This window comes from Anser brachyrhynchus, assembly GCF_964034855.1.
Source record: "Anser brachyrhynchus genome assembly, contig: SCAFFOLD_354, whole genome shotgun sequence".
Classification (NCBI taxonomy): domain Eukaryota; kingdom Metazoa; phylum Chordata; class Aves; order Anseriformes; family Anatidae; genus Anser; species Anser brachyrhynchus.
The window spans coordinates 43,483-61,260 of NW_027664118.1; the positions used below are offsets into that span (position 1 = coordinate 43,483).

The window sequence follows — 17,778 nt, forward strand, 5'->3', positions numbered from 1 at the left end:
GCCTGGGTGCCCCCAGGGGCGGTTTGGGGGGGGGGGTCCTGCTTGGGTTCCCCCCCCAGGTCCTCATCCCTATTTCCCCTCTTCTCCCCCAATTTCCCCCCTTTTTCCCCTATTTCCCCCCTTTTTCCCCTATTCCCCCCCCATTTCCCCTATTCCCCCCCCCCCAGCAGATGAAATTTCGGCTGCAGCGGCTCCTCCGCAGCAGGTAAGCCACATGCAAATGAGCTCTTGCATATTCATGAGGACCCTGCCCTTTCCCATTGGCCGCTCCCCTTTCCCTGCCCTCCCCCACCTGGAAGAGGGACCCTATTTTTTTTTGGGGGGGGGGACACGACACGACCTGGGTGCGGGGTTCCCTCTGTCACCCATGGGACCCGGCCGCCATCCTTGAAAGGGGGGAGGGGGGGGCACCCAAATATCCTGGTGCCATTTTTGGGGGGTGGGGGAGCACCCAAGGGTGCCATCCTTGCACGAGGGGGGGGCGGAATTAAGCATCCGGGCACCCCGAGCACCCAACCCCACGGTGCTGGTGCAACTTTTCCTGGCCCGGTGTCGCAACAACCCCCCCGGGGACGACGAAATCGGGGTTGGGGGGTGGGTGACGCAACGCCGGGCGGGTGTCCCCCCTTTTTTTTGGGGGGGGGAAGGGTGGGGGGGGAGGAGAAGGGGGACGCGGGCACCCTGACGCCCGGGCTGATGGGTGCTGGGCGCAGAGCTCGAGTGCGGGCAGCAGCGGGAGCTGGGCCGCGTGGTTGGGGGCGCGGCCGCCCGGCCCGGCGAGTGGCCCTGGCAGGTGAGCCTCCAGCTGCGGGGGCAGCATTTCTGCGGGGGCACCCTCATCACCCCCCAGTGGGTGCTCTCGGCCGCCCACTGCTTCCAGGGGTGAGTCCCGGGGAGATGCCGGGGGCGGGGGTGGGGGTTGGGGGGTGGGAGGCAGGGTGGGGGGGTGGTGACCCCCGGGGGAGGGTGCGTTGGGCCACCCAGAACCCCGTTGGGCTATCCAGAACCCCGTTAGGCCACCTAGATCCCAATTGGGCCCCCCCAGAACCCCATTGGGCTACTCAGAACCCCGTTAGGCCACCTAGATCCCCATTGGGCCCCCCCAGAACCCCATTGGGCTATCCAGAACCCCGTTAGGCCACCTAGACTCTCATTGGGCCACTCAGAACGCCCACTGGGCCACCCGGAACCCCATTGGGCCACCCAGACCCCCCATTGGGCAACCCAGACCTGCCATTGGGCCACCCAGAACCCTATTAGGTCACTTAGAACCCCATTAGGCCAGCCAGAACCCCATTGGGACCCCCGAAACCCCGTTGGGCCACCCAGAACCCCATTGGGCCACCCAGACCTCCCATTGGGCCACCCAGAACCCTATTAGGTCATCTAGAACCCCTTTGGGCCACCCAGACTCCCTATTGGGCCATCCAGAACCCCATTAGGTCACTTAGAACCCCATTAGGCCACCCAGAACCCCATTGGGCTATCCAGAACCCCGTTGGGCCACCTAGATCCTCATTGGGCCCCCCAAAACCCCACTGGGCCCCCCAGACCCCCATTAGGCCACCTAGAACCCCATTAGGGCCCCAGAAACCCTCATTGGGCCATCCAGAACCACACTGGGCCACTCAGAACCCCAGTAGGCCACCCAGAACCCCATCGGGCCACCTAGATCCTCATAGGGGCACCCAGAACCTGGTTGGGACACCTAGAACCTGAGTTGGGGCACCCACGACTCATTGGGACACCCAGATTCTCTTGGCAGGGGGCACCTAGAACCCCCTTGGGTCACCTAGAACCTGGGTTGGGGCTCCTAGAACCCGGGTTGGGTCACCGAGAACCTGAGGGCCCTCGACCCATGTCAGGCCACCCACGACCCATAGGGACACCCAGATCCTCTTGGGGGGCACACCTAGGACCCCCTCGGGGCACACCTAGAACCCCCCGGGACACCTAGAACCCGTGTTGGGCCACCTAGAACCCGAGTTGGGGCACCTAGAACCCGAGTTGGGTCACCTAGACGCCGTCGGCACACCCCCCTGCCCCCCCTCCCCCCCCCCCCGCAGGCCCAACGGGAGCCGCGCGGAACCCGGGGCCTGGACGGCGGTGGTGGGCCGGCTCCGGCTTCACGAGCCCGGCGGCCAGGAGCGGCCGGTGGCCGAGGTGGTGGTCCACGAGGACTACCGGCAGGTGGAAGGGGGCCACGACCTGGCGCTGGCCCGCCTGGAGACCCCGGTGGCCCTGGGCCCCCGCGTGGGCACCATCTGCTTGCCGCAACCCCGCTACCCCTTCGCCTTCGGCACGCCGTGCTGGCTCACCGGCTGGGGCAACGTGGCCGAGAACGGTGAGCCGGGGGCCACCAGGGGGCTACCAGGAGGCCGCCGGGGGCCACCGGGGGGGGGGGGGGGAGGGGGTGGAGCTCGTGGGGGGGGAGGGCGCTCCACAGGCGGTTCCTCAGCATGTGGGTGCTTGTGGTGGTGGGTGTCTGTGGGGGGGTCCTTGATTGGGGTTCGTGATCGTTGGGGTCTCCAGCAGGGGGTTCCTGATCGGGGTTCCTGATCGTTGGGGTGTCCATGGGGGGGGGGGGTTCCTGATCATTGGGGTCTCAACCAGGGGGTTCCTGATCTTTGGGGTCTCCGTGGGGGGTTCCTGATTGGGGTTCCTGATCTTTGGGGTGTCCACCAGGGGGTTCCTGACCGTTGGGGTCTCCACAAGGGGTTCCTGATCGGGGTTCCTGATCGTTGGGGTGTCCATGGGGAGGTTCCTGATCATTGGGGTCTCCACAGGGGGTTCCTGATCGGGATTCCTGATCGTTGGGGTGTCCATGGGGGGGTTCCTGATCTTTGGGGTGTCCACGGGGGGTTCCCGATCATCTGGGAGCTAGGGGTGATGGCAGCTCGTGGTGGTGGATCCCCGTGATGGAGGAGCTCCATGATGGAAGATCTCCATGGTAGAGGTTCTCCATGATGGAGGATCTCCATGGTGGTTGATCCCCATGATGGACGATCTCCATGGTAGAGGTTCTCCATGGTAGAGGTTCTCCATGATGGAAGATCCCCATGGTGGTGGATCCCCATGATGGACGATCTCCATGGTGGACAGTCTCCATGGTGGTTGATCCCCATGATGGACGAACCCCACGGTGGTGGATCTCCATGGTGGACGATCTCCATGGTGGACAGTCTCCGTGGTGGACAATCTCCATGATGGACGATCTCCATGATGGTTGATCCCCGTGATGGACGATCCCCATGGTGGTGGATCCCCATGATGGACGATCCCCATGATGGAAGATCCCCATGATGGACGATCCCCATGGTGGTGGATCCCCATGGTGGTGGATCCCCATGATGGACGATGTCCATGATGGACGATCTCCATGGTAGAGGATCTCCATGGTGGTTGATCCCTATGATGGACGAACCCCACGGTGGTGGATCTCCATGATGGAAGATCTCCATGGTGGACGATCTCCATGGTGGACAGTCTCCATGATGGTTGATCCCCATGATGGACCATCTCCATGATGGCCAATCTCCATGATGGACGATCCCCATGGTGGTGGATCCCCATGATGGACGATCTCCATGATGGAAGATCCCCATGATGGACGATCCCCATGGTGGTGGATCCCCATGGTGGTGGATCCCCATGATGGACGATGTCCATGATGGACGATCTCCATGGTAGAGGATCTCCATGGTGGTTGATCCCTATGATGGACGAACCCCACGGTGGTGGATCTCCATGATGGAAGATCTCCATGGTGGACGATCTCCATGGTGGACAGTCTCCATGATGGTTGATCCCCATGATGGACCATCTCCATGATGGCCAATCTCCATGATGGACGATCCCCATGGTGGTGGATCCCCATGATGGACGATCTCCATGATGGAAGATCCCCATGATGGACGATCCCCATGGTGGTGGATCCCCATGGTGGTGGATCCCCATGATGGACGATGTCCATGATGGACGATCTCCATGGTAGAGGATCTCCATGGTGGTTGATCCCTATGATGGACGAACCCCACGGTGGTGGATCTCCATGATGGAAGATCTCCATGGTGGACGATCTCCATGGTGGACAGTCTCCATGATGGTTGATCCCCATGATGGACCATCTCCATGATGGACGATCTCCATGATGGACGATCTCCACGGTAGAGGTTGTCCACAATGGAAGACCTCCATGATGGTTGATCCCCATGATGGACGATCTCTATGTTAGAGGTTCTCCATGTTAGAGTTTCTCCATGATGGAGGATCTCCATGGTGGTGGATCTCCATGATGGACGATCCCCATGTTGGTGGATCCCCATGATGGACGAACCCCATGGTGGTGGATCCCCATGATGGACGATCTCCATGATGGAAGATCCCCATGATGGACGATCCCCATGGTGGTGGATCCCCATGGTGGTGGATCCCCATGATGGACGATCTCCACGGTAGAGGTTCTCCACAATGGAAGACCTCCATGGTGGTGGATCCCCATGATGGACGATCTCCATGGTAGATGTTCTCCATGGTAGAGGTTCTCCATGACGGAAGATCTCCGTGGTGGTTGATCCCCATGATGGATGATCTCCATGGTAGAGGATCTCCATGATGGACGATCTCCATGGTGGACGATCTCCATGGTGGACGATCCCCATGGTGGTGGATCCCTGTGGTGGTGGATCCCCGTGGTGGTGGATCCCCACGACGGACGATCTCCACGGCAGAGGTTCTCCGCAACGGAAAACCGCTGCGCCGCTTCCTCCCCGCGGTGACATCCCCCCCCCCCCCCCCACGGCGACGTCCCCGCCACGCCGCCCCTCCCCCCCTACCCCTCCCCCCCGCCCCCTGGAGACCCTCCCCTCCCCCCCCCACACCCCAACCCCCCTCCCTTTGTCCCGCAGTGTCCCTGCCGGCGGGGGCCCCCCTGCAGAAGGTCTCCTTGGACCTCCTGAGCGCCCCCACCTGCAACTGCCTCTACTCCAACCTGCGGCGCCGCGACCTGGCCCGCCCGGCGCGGCCCGGCATGGTGTGCGCCGGCAGCAAGGAGGGCGGCCGCGGGGCCTGCCAGGTGCCGGGGGTGGGGGGGGGGACACGGGGGGGACGTCGGGGACGTCGGGGACATCAGGGTGGCGGGGGTGGTGGGGACGTCGGGGGCGTTGGGGACACCGAGGGTGTTGGGGACGTTTGGGGACATTGGGGACATTGGGGGCGTTGTGGGTGTTGGGGGCATCGAGGGTGTTGGGGACGTTTGGGGACGTTTGGGGACATTGGGGACATCGGGGGCGTTGGGAGCACTGGGGACACCGAGGGTGTTGGGGACGTTTGGGGACATTGGGGACGTTTGGGGACATTGGGGACATCGGGGACATCGGGGGCGTTGGGGACACCGAGGGTGTTGGGGACGTTTGGGGACATTGGGGACATCGGGGACATCGGGGGCATTGGGGACACCGAGGGTGTTGGGGATGTTTGGTGACGTTTGGGGACATCGGGGACATCGGGGATGTGGGGGTGTTGGGGACGTTGGGGACATTGGGGACATTTGGGGACATTGGGGTGTTGGGGACATTGGGGACATTGGGGACATTTGGGGGGGTGTTGGGGACATTGGGGACATTGGGGTGTTGGGGACATTGGGGACATTGGGGTCGTTGGGGACATCGGGGTCTTGGGGACATCGGGGTGGTGGGGACATTTGGGGGGGACATTGGGGGCATTGGGGACGTTGGGGGTGGGGGGGACATCGGGGACATTTGGGGTCTTGGGGACATCGGGGGTCTTGGGGACACTGGGGTGAGGAGAATAGGGTCAGGCCCAGGGATCTATAGGGTCCCTACAATCAACCTATAGGGTGTCCCCCCCCCCCGACAGGTTCAGGAGGGTTTTAGGGTCCCCACAACCAACCTATAGGGTCTGCCTCCCCCCAGTCATATCAGGGGGGTCTATAGGGTCCCCATAACCAACCTATAGGGTCTCCCCCCCCCCATTAGCAGCTTAGGGGTTCTATAGGGTCCCCACAACCAACCTATAGGGTCTGCCCCCCCATTAGCAGACTGGGAGGTCTATAGGATTCCTACAAGCTCTCTATAGGGTCTTCTGCCCCATAGTCATATAGGGGGGGTCTATAGGGTCCCTATAGGGATCTCCCCCCCCCAGACAAATTCAGGAGGGTTTTAGGGACCCCACGACCAACCTATAGGGTCTGCCCCCCCCCCCAGTTGTATCAGGGGGGCCTATAGGGTCCCCACAACCAACCTATAGGGTCTCGCCCCCTACAGACAGATCTGGAGGGGGGGTCTATAGGGTCCCCACAACCAATCTATAGGGTCTCCAGCCCCCCGAAAAATTCAGGAGGGTTTTAGGGTCCCCACGACCAACCTATGGGATCTGCCCCCCCCCATAGTCATATCAGGGGGGCCTATAGGGTCCCCACAACCAACCTATAGGGTCTCCTGCCCCATACTCAGATTGGGGGGATCTATAGGGTCCCTATAGGGATCTCCCCCTCCCCCCCCCGACAAATTCAGGAGGGTTTTAGGGTCCCCATAACCTATCTATAGGGTCTGTCCACCCGTAGTCATATGGGGGGGGTCTATAGGGTCTCGACAACCAACCTATAGGGTCTCCTGCCCCATAGTCAGATCGGGGGATCTATGGGGTCCCTATCGGGATCTCCCCCCCAGGCAAATTCAGGAGGGTTTTAGGGTCCCCACGACCAACCTATAGGATCTGCCCCTCCCCAGTCGTATCAGGGGGGCCTACAGGGTCCCCACAACCAACCTATAGGGTCTCGCCCCCTATAGACAGATCGGGGGGGGGGGTCTATAGGGTCCCCACAACCAATCTATAGGGTCTGCCCCCCCATAGTCATATTGGGGGGGTTTTAGGGTCCCCACAACCAACCTATAGGGTCTCGCCCCCTATAGACAGATCTGGGGGGGGGTCTATAGGGTCCCCCCAACCAACCTATAGGGTCTCTCCCCCCCCCCAGGCGGACTCGGGGGGCCCCCTGGCCTGCTTTTCGGGGGGCCGCTGGGTGCAGGCGGGGGTGCTGAGCTTCGCCGTGGGCTGCGCCCGCCCCAACGGGCCGGTGCTGGCCACGGGGCTCGCGGCCCACGCCGGGTGGCTCCGGAACCACGTCCCCCCCGCCGCCTTCCCCCCGCCACCCCCCGCCGCCCCCCCCCCGGCCTGGAGGACGGCAAGTGCCTGGGTGAGTTGGGTTTGGGGGGGCGGGGGGGGCGGGGGGGTTTGGGGTCGGGGGTGGGGGGGACCCCCAAAAGGGTTTGGGGGGTGGGGAGGGGGGAAATCCTATTAGGAAGGGAAACGGGGGTGGGTTTTTTTGGGGGGGTACCTAAATCCTATTTAAAATCCTATAAAAAAATCCTATAAAAAATCCTGTAAAAAAATCGTATAAAAAAATCCTATAAATCCTATGAAAAAATCCTATGAAAAAATCCTATAAATCCTATGAAAAAATCCTATAAATCCTATGAAAAAATCCTATAAAAATCCTATAAATCCTATAAAAAATCCTATAAAAAATCCTATAAATCCTATAAAAATCCTATAAATCCTATGAAAAAATCCTACAAATCCTTTAAAAAATCCTATAAATCGTATAAAAAATCCTATAAATCCTATGAAAAAATCCTATAAAAAAATCCTATAAATCCTATAAAAATCCTATAAATCCTATGAAAAAATCCTATGAAAAAATCCTATAAATCCTATAAAAATCCTATAAATCCTATGAAAAAATCCTACAAATCCTTTAAAAAATCCTATAAATCCTATAAAAAATCCTATAAATCCTGTGAAAAAATCCTATGAAAAAATCCTATAAATCCTATAAAAATCCTATAAATCCTATGAAAAAATCCTATGAAAAAATCCTATAAATCCTATAAAAATCCTATAAATCCTATGAAAAAATCCTACAAATCCTTTAAAAAATCCTATAAATCCTATAAAAAATCCTATAAATCCTGTGAAAAAATCCTATGAAAAAATCCTATAAATCCTATAAAAAAATCCTATAAATCCCATGAAAAAATCCTATAAATCCTATGAAAAAATTCGATAAATCCTATAAAAAAATCCTATAAATCCTATTAAAATCCTATAAATCCTATTAAAAAAATCCTATAAATCCTATGAAAAAATCCCATAAATCCTATAAAAAAATCCTATAAATCCTATGCAAAAATCCTATAAATCCCTGTGGACCCCAATAATGGGGCGGGGGAGCCAAAACCCCGTTGAGATCCCGTTTGGATCCTAATAATGGGGTGGGGGCACCCCAAACCCTATTAAAACCCCACGGGGAACCCCAAACCCCATTGAGACCCCACGGGGGACCCCAAAACCCTATAAACCCCCCGTTTGACCCCAATAAATGCGTTGGGGAACCCTAAACCCCCTTAATCCCCCCCCTTTTGGCCCCCAATAATAGGGTGAGGGAACCCCAAACCCTATTAAAACCCCATGGGGACCCCAAAACCCCATTGATTCCCCCTTTGGGCCCCAATAATGGGGTGAGAGAACCCCAAAACCCTATTGAGACCCCATTCAGACCCCAATAATGGGGTGAGGGAACCCCAAACCCTATTAAACCCCCATGGGGACCCCAAAACCCCCTTAATCCCCCCCCCCTTGGCCCCCAATAATAGGGTGAGGGCACCCCAAACCCTATTAAAACCCCATGGGGACCCCCAAAACCCCACTGATTCCCCCTTTGGACCCCAATAATAGGGTGGGGGCACCCCAAACCCTATTAAAACCCCATGGGGATCCCCAAAACCCCACTGATTCCCCCTTTGGACCCCAATAATGGGGTGAGGGAACCCCAAACCCCATTGAGACCCCATGGGGACCCCAAAACCCCCTTAATCCCCCCCCGTTTGGCCCCCAACAATAGGGTGGGGACACCCCAAACCCCATTGAGGCCCCACGGGGAACCCCAAAACCCTATAAACCCCCCATTCGACCCCAATAAATGCGTTGGGGAACCCTAAACCCCCTTAATCCCCCCCCCTTTGGCCCCCAACAATAGGGTGGGGGCACCCCAAACCCTATTAAAACCCCATGGGGACCCCAAAACCCCACTGATTCCCCCTTTGGACCCCAATAATGGGGTGGGGGGACCCCGTTATCCGACCCCGCTCCCGCCCCTAATCCTTTTTCCCCCCGACCCTACAGGTTGCGGGATGCAGGGGGGCCCCCCCCTGGCGCCCCCCCCGAGCGGGGCGGGGTGGCCCTGGTTCGTCAGCCTGGCTTTCGGGGGGCTGCACCGCTGCGGGGGGGCCCTGGTGGCCGAGAGCTGGGTGCTGACGGCCGCCCGCTGCTTTATAGGGTGAGTGCCGCGGGGGTCCCGACCCCGAAACCCCTTCGAGACCCCCTGAAAACCCCAAAATCCTGTAGAAAACCTATGAAAACCCCCAAATCCCATAGAAAACCTATGAAAACCCCAAAACCCCATAGCAACCCTATGAAAACCCTAAAACGCAATAGAGAACCTATGGAGACCCCAAAACCCCATAGAGACTCTATGGAGACCCCATAGAGACCCTACGGAGACCCCAAAACCCTATTGAGGCCCTATAGAGACCCCAAAACCCCATTTAGACCCTATGGAGACCCCAAAACCCCACAGAGACCCTATGGAGACCCCAAAACCCCATAGAGACCCTATGGAGACCCCAAAACCCCATACAGACCCTGTGGAGACCCCATTGAGATCCTATGAAAATCCCAAAACCCCATAGAGAACTTACAGAAACCCCATTGAGGCCCTATAGAGACCCCAAAACCCCATTGAGAACCCATGGAAACCCCCAAACCCCATAGAAACCCTATGGAAAGCCCAAAACCAAATACAGACCCTATGCAGACCCCAAAACCCCATAGAGACCCTATGAAAACCCCAAAACCCCATAGAAACCCTATGGAAACCCCAAAACCCCATAGAGAACCTACAGAAACCCCCTTGAGGCCCTATAGAGACCCCAAAACCCCATTGAGAACCCATGGAAACCCCCAAACCCCATAGAGACCCTATGGAGACCCCATAGAGACCCTATGAAAACCCCAAAACGCTACTGAGGCCCTATAGAGACCCCAAAACCCCATAAAGAACCTATGGAAACCCCCAAATCCCATTGAGACCCTATAGAGATCCCATTGAGGCCCAAGGTTTTTAGGGTCCCCCCCTCCCTTTTAGGCTCCCCCCCTCCCTTTTAGGGCCCCCCCCTCCCTTTTAGGGCCCCCTATCCCCTTTTAGGGGCGCCCCCCCCGCCCCCCTGACCCTATATCCCCCCCCTCCCTTTTAGGGTTCCCCCCTCCCTTTTAGGGCCCCCTATCCCCTTTTAGGGCCGCCCCCCCACCCCCCTGACCCTATATCCCCCCCCTCCCTTTTAGGGCCTCCCCCTCCCTTTTAGGGCCCCCTATCCCCTTTTAGGGCCGCCCCCCCGCCCCCCTGACCCTATATCCTCCCCCTCCCTTTTAGGGTTCCCCCCTCCCTTTTAGGGCCCCCTATCCCCTTTTAGGGCCGCCCCCCCACCCCCCTGACCCTATATCCCCCCCCTCCCTTTTAGGGTCTCCCCCTCCCTTTTAGGGCCCCCTATCCCCTTTTAGGGACGCCCCCCGCCCCCCTGACCCTATATCCCCCCCCCATTTCAGGCGCCAGGCAGCCGAGGCCTGGCAGGCGACGGTTGCGGGGTCGGAGGCGCGGGCGGGCGCCCGCCTGACCCTACACGGGGCCTACGTGGGGCCGGGCCGGGGCCGGGACCTGGCCCTATTACGGCTCGAGCGGGGTCTGGTATTGGGGCCGGCGCTGCGCCCCCTCTGCCTGCCCTATAGGAACCACCGGAGACCCCCCGGAACCCGCTGCTGGGCCCTGCTCGGCCCTAAAAGTGAGTGTCCCCCCCTACGGGGTCCCCAACGGGGTCCCCAATGGCCCCGATCACAATGACCCCGATGATCCCGATCCCGATGACCCCAATGGCCCCGATGATCCCGTTCCCGGCGACCCCAATGGCCCCGATCCCAGTGACCCCAATGATCCCGTTCCCGGTGACCCCAATGGCCCCGTTCCCGGTGACCCCAATGGCCCCGACCCCAATGACCCCAATGATCCCATTCCCGACAACCCCAATGATCCCGTTCCTGGTGACCCCGATGGCCCTGACCCCGGTGACCCCAAAGATCCCATTCCCGATGACCCCAATGATCCCCATCCCAATGACCCCAATGGCCCCGATCCCAATGACCCCAATGATCCCAATCCTGGTGTCCCCAATGATCCCGATCCCGATGACCCCAATAGTCCCATTCCCAGTGACCCCAATGATCCCGATCCCGATGACCCCAATGGCCCCGATCCCAATGACCCCAATGATCTCGATCCCAGTGACCCCAATGATCCCATTCCTGGTGACCCCGATGATCCCGATCCCGGTAACCCCGATGATCCCGATCCCAATGACCGCGATCCCGATGACCCCAATGATCCCGTTCCCGGTGACCTCAATGATCCCGATCCCGGTGACCCCAATGGCCCCGATCCCGATGTCCCCAATGATCCCGATCCCAATGACCCCGATGATCCCGTTCCCGGTGACCCCAATGGCCCCGATCCTGATGATCCCAATGATCCCGATCCCGGTGACCCCAATGATCCCAATCCCGATGACCCCAATGGCCCTGATCCCAATGACCCCGATGATCCCGATCCCAGTGACCGCAATGATCCCGATCCCAATGACCCCAATGATCCCGTTCCCGGTGACCCCAATGGCCCCGTTCCCGGTGACCCCAATGGCCCCGATCCCAATGACCCCAATGACCCCAATGATCCCGTTGATCCCAATGGCCCCGATCCCGGTGACCTCAATGATCCCGTTCCCGGTGACCCCAATGGCCCCGATCCTGATGATCCCAATGATCCCAATCCCGATGACCCCAATGGCCCCAATCCCGGTGACCCCAATGGCCCCAATGATCCCGTTGACCTCAATGATCCCGATCCCGGTGACCCCAATGGCCCCGATCCCGGTGACCTCAATGATCCCGTTCCCGGTGACCCCAATGGCCCCGATCCTGATGATCCCAATGATCCCGATCCCGGTGACCCCAATGATCCCAATCCCGATGACCCCAATGGCCCCGATCCCGGTGACCCCAATTGCCCCGATCCCAATGACCCCAATGACCCCAATGATCCCGTTGACCTCAATGATCCCGATCCCGGTGACCTCAATGATCCCGTTCCCGATGACCCCAATGGCCCCGATCCCGATGACCCCAATGGCCCCGTTCCCGGTGACCCCAATGGCCCCATTCCCGGTGACCCCAATGATCCCGATCCCGGTGACCCCAATAGTCCCGATCCCAATGACCCCAATGGCCCCGATCCCAATGACCCCAATGGCCCCAATCCCAATGACCCCAATGATCCCGTTCCCGGTGACCCCAATGGCCCCGATCCCGATGACCCCAATGATCTCGATCCCAGTGACCCCAATGATCCCATTCCTGGTGACCCCGATGATCCCGATCCCGGTAACCCCGATGATCCCGATCCCAATGACCGCGATCCCGATGACCCCAATGATCCCGTTCCCGGTGACCTCAATGATCCCGATCCCGGTGACCCCAATGGCCCCGATCCCGATGTCCCCAATGATCCCGATCCCAATGACCCCGATGATCCCGTTCCCGGTGACCCCAATGGCCCCGATCCTGATGATCCCAATGATCCCGATCCCGGTGACCCCAATGATCCCAATCCCGATGACCCCAATGGCCCTGATCCCAATGACCCCGATGATCCCGATCCCAGTGACCGCAATGATCCCGATCCCAATGACCCCAATGATCCCGTTCCCGGTGACCCCAATGGCCCCGTTCCTGGTGACCCCAATGGCCCCGATCCCAATGACCCCAATGACCCCAATGATCCCGTTGATCCCAATGGCCCCGATCCCGGTGACCTCAATGATCCCGTTCCCGGTGACCCCAATGGCCCCGATCCTGATGATCCCAATGATCCCAATCCCGATGACCCCAATGGCCCCGATCCCGGTGACCCCAATGGCCCCGATCCCAATGACCCCAATGACCCCAATGATCCCGTTGACCTCAATGATCCCGATCCCGGTGACCCCAATGGCCCCGATCCCGGTGACCTCAATGATCCTGTTCCCGGTGACCCCAATGGCCCCGATCCTGATGATCCCAATGATCCCGATCCCGGTGACCCCAATGATCCCAATCCCGATGACCCCAATGGCCCCGATCCCGGTGACCCCAATGGCCCCGATCCCAATGACCCCAATGACCCCAATGATCCCGTTGACCTCAATGATCCCGATCCCGGTGACCCCAATGGCCCCAATCCCGGTGACCTCAATGATCCCGTTCCCGGTGACCCCAATGATCCCGATCCCGGTGACCCCAATAGTCCCGATCCCAATGACCCCAATGGCCCCGATCCCAATGACCCCAATGATCCCAATCCTGGTGTCCCCAATGATCCCGATCCCGATGACCCCAATGGCCCCGTTCCCAGTGACCCCAATGATCCCATTCCCGATGACCCCAATGGCCCCCATCCCAATGACCCCAATGATCCCAATCCTGGTGTCCCCAATGATCCCGATCCCCATGACCCCAATGGCCCCGTTCCCATTGACCCCAATGATCCCGTTCCCGGTGACCCCAATGATCCCAATGCCAGTGACCCCAATGGCCCCAATCCCGGTGACCCCAATAGTCCCGATCCCGATGACCCCAATGATCCCGATCCCGATGACTCCGTTCCCAGTGACCCCAATGGCCCCGATCCTGGTAACCCCGATGGCCCCAATCCCAGTGACCCCAATGATCCCCAAATGTCCCCCAACATCCCCAACACCCCCGGTGTCCCCAAATGTCCCCGATGTCCCCAAATGTCCCCAACGCCCCAAATGTCCCCAAATGTCCCCAATGTCCCCAATGCCCCCGATGTCCCCAAATGTCCCCAATGTCCCCAAAATGTCCCTGATGTCCCCGATGTCCCCAACGCCTCCGATGTCCCCAAATGTCCCCCAATGTCCCCAAATATCCCCAAATGTCCCCCAACGCCCCCAATGCCCCCAATGTCCCTGATGTCCCCAAATATCCCCGACGCCCCCGATGTCCCCAATGTCCCCAACGCCCCCGATGTCCCCAAATGTGCCCCAATGCCCCCAATGTCCCTGATGTCCCCAATGTCCCCAACGCCCACGATGTCCCCAATGTCCCTGATGTCCCCAATATCCCCGATGTCCCCAAATGTCCCCAACGCCCCCAATGCCCCCAACGCCCCCAATGTCCCCGATGTCCCCGATGTCCCCAGGCCCGGCCGTCCCCGAGGAGCTGGGCAGCGTGGAGGTGACGCCGCTCGAGTCCCCCGCGCCCCGTGGGGACGTTGGGGACACCGTGGAGGACACCTTCGGCGTCACCGTCCCCAACGGCACCAGTGCCTGCCAGGTGAGGGCCCTTTCGGGGTCCCTTTTGGGGTTTTGGGGGTCCCGGGGGCCTTTTGGGGTCCCTTTTGGGGTCTTTTGGGGGTCCCGGGGGGTTTTTGGGGTCCCCGTGTCCCTTTTGGGGTCCCCGTGTCCCTCCCAGTGTCCCCTTCTGAGGTCCCTTTTGGGGTGTCTGTGTCCCTCCTGGGGTCCCTTTTGGGGTCTTTTGGGGGTCCCTGGGGCCTTTTGGGGTCCCCATGTCCCTTTTGGGGTCCCCGTGTCCCTTTTGGGGTCCCCTCTGTCCCTCCTGGGGTCCCCACGTCCCCTCCTGAGGTCCCTTTTGGGGTCTTTTGGGGGGTTTTGGGGTCCCCTTGTCCCTTTTGGGGTCCCTTTTGGGGTCCCCGTGTCCCTCCTGGGGTCCCCTTTCAGGTCTTTTGGGGGGCCTGGGGGGCTTTTGGGGTCCCTCCGTCCCTTTTGGGGTCCCCCTCTCCCTTTTGGGGTCCCTTTTGGGGGCTTTTGGGGGTCCTTGGGGCTTTTGGGGTCCCCATGTCCCTTTTGGGGTCCCCGTGTCCCCCTCCTGAGGTCCCTTTTGGGGTCTTCTGGGGGCTTTTGGGGTCCCCGTGTCCCTTTTGGGGTCCCTTTTGGGGTCCCCGTGGCCCTCTGGGGTCCCCTTTGGGGTCTTTTGGGGGTCCCGGGGGGCTTTTTGGGGTCCCCATGTCCCTTTTGGGGTCCCCGTGTCCCCTCCTGAGGTCCCTTTTGGGGTCTTTTGGGGTCCCTCTGTCCCTTTTGGGGTCCCTTTTGGGGTGTCCGTGTCCCTCCTGGGGTCCCTTTTGGGGTCTTTTGGGGATCCCCGGGGCCTTTTGGGGTCCCCGTGTCCCTTTTGGGGTCCCCGCGTCCCTCCCAATGTCCCCTCTGTCCCTCCTGGGGTCCCCGTGTCCCCTCCTGAGGTCCCTTTTGGGGTCTTTTGGGGGGTTTTTGGGTCCCCTGTCCCTTTTGGGGTGTCCGTGTCCCTCCTGGGGTCCCTTTTGGGGTCTTTTGGGGGTCCCTGGGGGCTTTTGGGGTCCCTTTTGGGGTCCCTAGGTCCCATTTTGGGGGGGATTTGGGTGTTTTTGGGTCACTAATGGGGCTTTTGGGTCACTGCTGAGGCTTTTGGGGTCATTTTGGGGGTTCCTAGTTCCTATTTTGTGGGATTTTGGGCCTTTTGGCTCATCACTGGGGCTTTGGGGTCGCTTTTGGGGTTCTTAGATCACATTTTTTGGGATTTCGGGATTTTTGGCTCATCGCTGACTCTTTTGGGGTTGCTTTTGGGGCTTTTGGGGTCACTTTTGGGATTTCTAGTTCTCATTTTATGGGATTTTGGGCCTTTTGGTTCATTGGTAGTGCTTTTGGGGTCACTTTTGGGGCTTTTGAGATTCCTAGCTCCCATTTTATGGGATTTTGGCCCTTTTTGCTCATCGCCGCCTCTTTTGGGGTCGCTTTTGGGGTTTCCCTACAGCCGGACCCGGGCTCCCCGCTGGCCTGTGAGGAACGGGGGATCTGGTTCCTTGCTGGGACGGCCACCGGGGGGGGTTGCGCCGAGGGGGGCCCCCCCCTTTTCACTGCCGCCCACCTCTACGAGCGCTGGATCGCCGGCATCACCCGCGAGGCCTACTTCGCCGAGACACCCCCCGACCCCAAAGAGGCCGAGGAACCCGACGACCCCAGCTTTTGGGGGACACCGCAGCCCCCGGAGGACCCCAATGTTCGAGGCTCCCCCAAACCCGTGGAGGACCTCAACCCTACTGAAAACCCCAAACCTTCTGAAGACCCCAATGTTCGGGGTTCCCCCAAACCCGTGGAGGACCTCAACCCTACTGAAGACCCCAATATTCGAGGCTCCCCCAAACCCGTTGAGGACCCCAATGTTCGAGGCTCCCCCAAACCCGTAGAAGACCTCAACCCTACTGAAGACCCCAATGTTCGGGGTTCCCCCAAACCCGTGGAGAACCCCAAACCTTCTGAAGACCCCAATGTTCGGGGTTCCCCCAAACCCAAAGAAGACCTCAACCCTACTGAAGACCCCAATAATCGAGGCTCCCCGAAACCCGTGGAGGACCTCAACCCTACTGAAGACCCCAATAATCGAGGCTCCCCGAAACCCGTGGAGGACCTCAACCCTACTGAAGACCCCAATGTTCGGGGTTCCCCCAAACCCGTGGAGAACCTCAACCCTACTGAAGACCCCAATAATCGAGGCTCCCCCAAACCCGTGGAGGACCCCAAACCTTCGCAAGACCCCAAACCCTCGGAGGACTCAGGTGACCGGGAGCCCCCCGAGCCCCCCAATGCCACGGGGCCGCCCCCGCAGGACCCCACTGCGGGGGGGGGTCCCCGCTTTTTGGGATCGCCCCGAGCCCCTGGAGGAACCCGGGGACCCCGATACCTGGCAGCACCCCCAGACCCCTCAGGACCCCGATACCTGGGAAGGTTCCGGCGATGCCTGAACCCCCTTTTTTTGGGGGGGGAGGCTGGGGAGGGGGGGGGAGGACGGAGCAATAAAGTGGTGGTGGTCTGCAGCCCCTCCCCCACGGCCTCTTTTTGTTTTTTTTTATAGGATTTGAAGCATCTTTGGGGGGGGCCTGGTCCCATCTTAGGGTCCGTAGACCCCATTTGGGGGACCTTTGGGGTCCCCGACCCCATTTCAGGGTCTCCAGCCCCATTCAGAGCACATTCGGGGGTCCCCAGACCCCTTTAGGGAACATTTGGGGGTCCCCAGACCCCATTTTGGGGGTCCCCAGCCCCATTTTGGGGGTCCCAAACCCATATCAGGGCACATTTAGGGTCCCCAGCCCCATTTTGGGTCTTCCCAGCCCCATTTTGGGGGTCCTGACCCCAATTAATTGCACATTTAGGGCCCTCCGGCCCCATTTTGGGGGTCCTGACCCCAATTTGGGACCCATTTAGGGCCCCCCAGCCCCATTTTGGGATCCCCTGCCCCATTTTGGGGGTCCCGAACCCAATTCGGGACCCATTTAGCCCCCCCCCCCAGCCCCATTTAGGGCCCCCCAGCCCTCTTTTGCCACCGCCCGGCAGAAAATCCCCCCGAAACGCTCCAAAACAACCCAAATTTAATCCCGGGGGAGACACACACCCCCCCCCGCACCCCGACACCGTCCCCCATCCCTCTCGGCGCCGCCGGGGGGCAACGCGACGGTGCCGGAGGGGCCGGGAACCCCCATGGACACCGTGGGGGGGGGACGCCCCCCCGGCAACACGCTTTGGGGCGCCGCCAAGGATTTGGGGTGACCCC

The 17,778-nt window shown here is 59.7% G+C and overlaps 2 protein-coding genes across 2 annotated transcripts in view; one reads left to right on the forward strand and one right to left on the reverse strand.

The window, feature by feature from the left end:
• The window catches only part of LOC308186256 (serine protease 53-like), a gene marked incomplete at its 5' end in the record, with an annotated part of 17,809 nt that extends 364 nt beyond the window's left edge, over window positions 1-17,445 (forward strand). The window contains 9 exon segments of the mRNA XM_080608387.1: window positions 714-882; window positions 2,067-2,344; window positions 4,908-5,074; window positions 6,998-7,180; window positions 7,183-7,216; window positions 9,205-9,358; window positions 10,684-10,916; window positions 14,381-14,514; window positions 15,985-17,445. Of these exon segments, the coding sequence (XP_080464513.1) occupies window positions 714-882; window positions 2,067-2,344; window positions 4,908-5,074; window positions 6,998-7,180; window positions 7,183-7,216; window positions 9,205-9,358; window positions 10,684-10,916; window positions 14,381-14,514; window positions 15,985-17,082 (2,450 nt within the window). The 3' untranslated portion in view covers window positions 17,083-17,445.
• On the reverse strand, window positions 10,967-13,800 carry LOC308186269 (uncharacterized protein; the record flags this gene model as incomplete). The annotated part of the gene is made up of 4 exons (XM_080608401.1): window positions 12,450-13,800; window positions 11,346-12,233; window positions 11,274-11,289; window positions 10,967-11,169 (listed from the first exon to the last, which is right to left on the reverse strand). Exons 1-4 carry the CDS (start codon window positions 13,668-13,670, stop codon window positions 10,967-10,969), a joined length of 2,328 nt encoding a protein of 775 aa, XP_080464527.1. The 5' UTR covers window positions 13,671-13,800.
• Window positions 17,446-17,778: the final 333 nt, after the last annotated feature.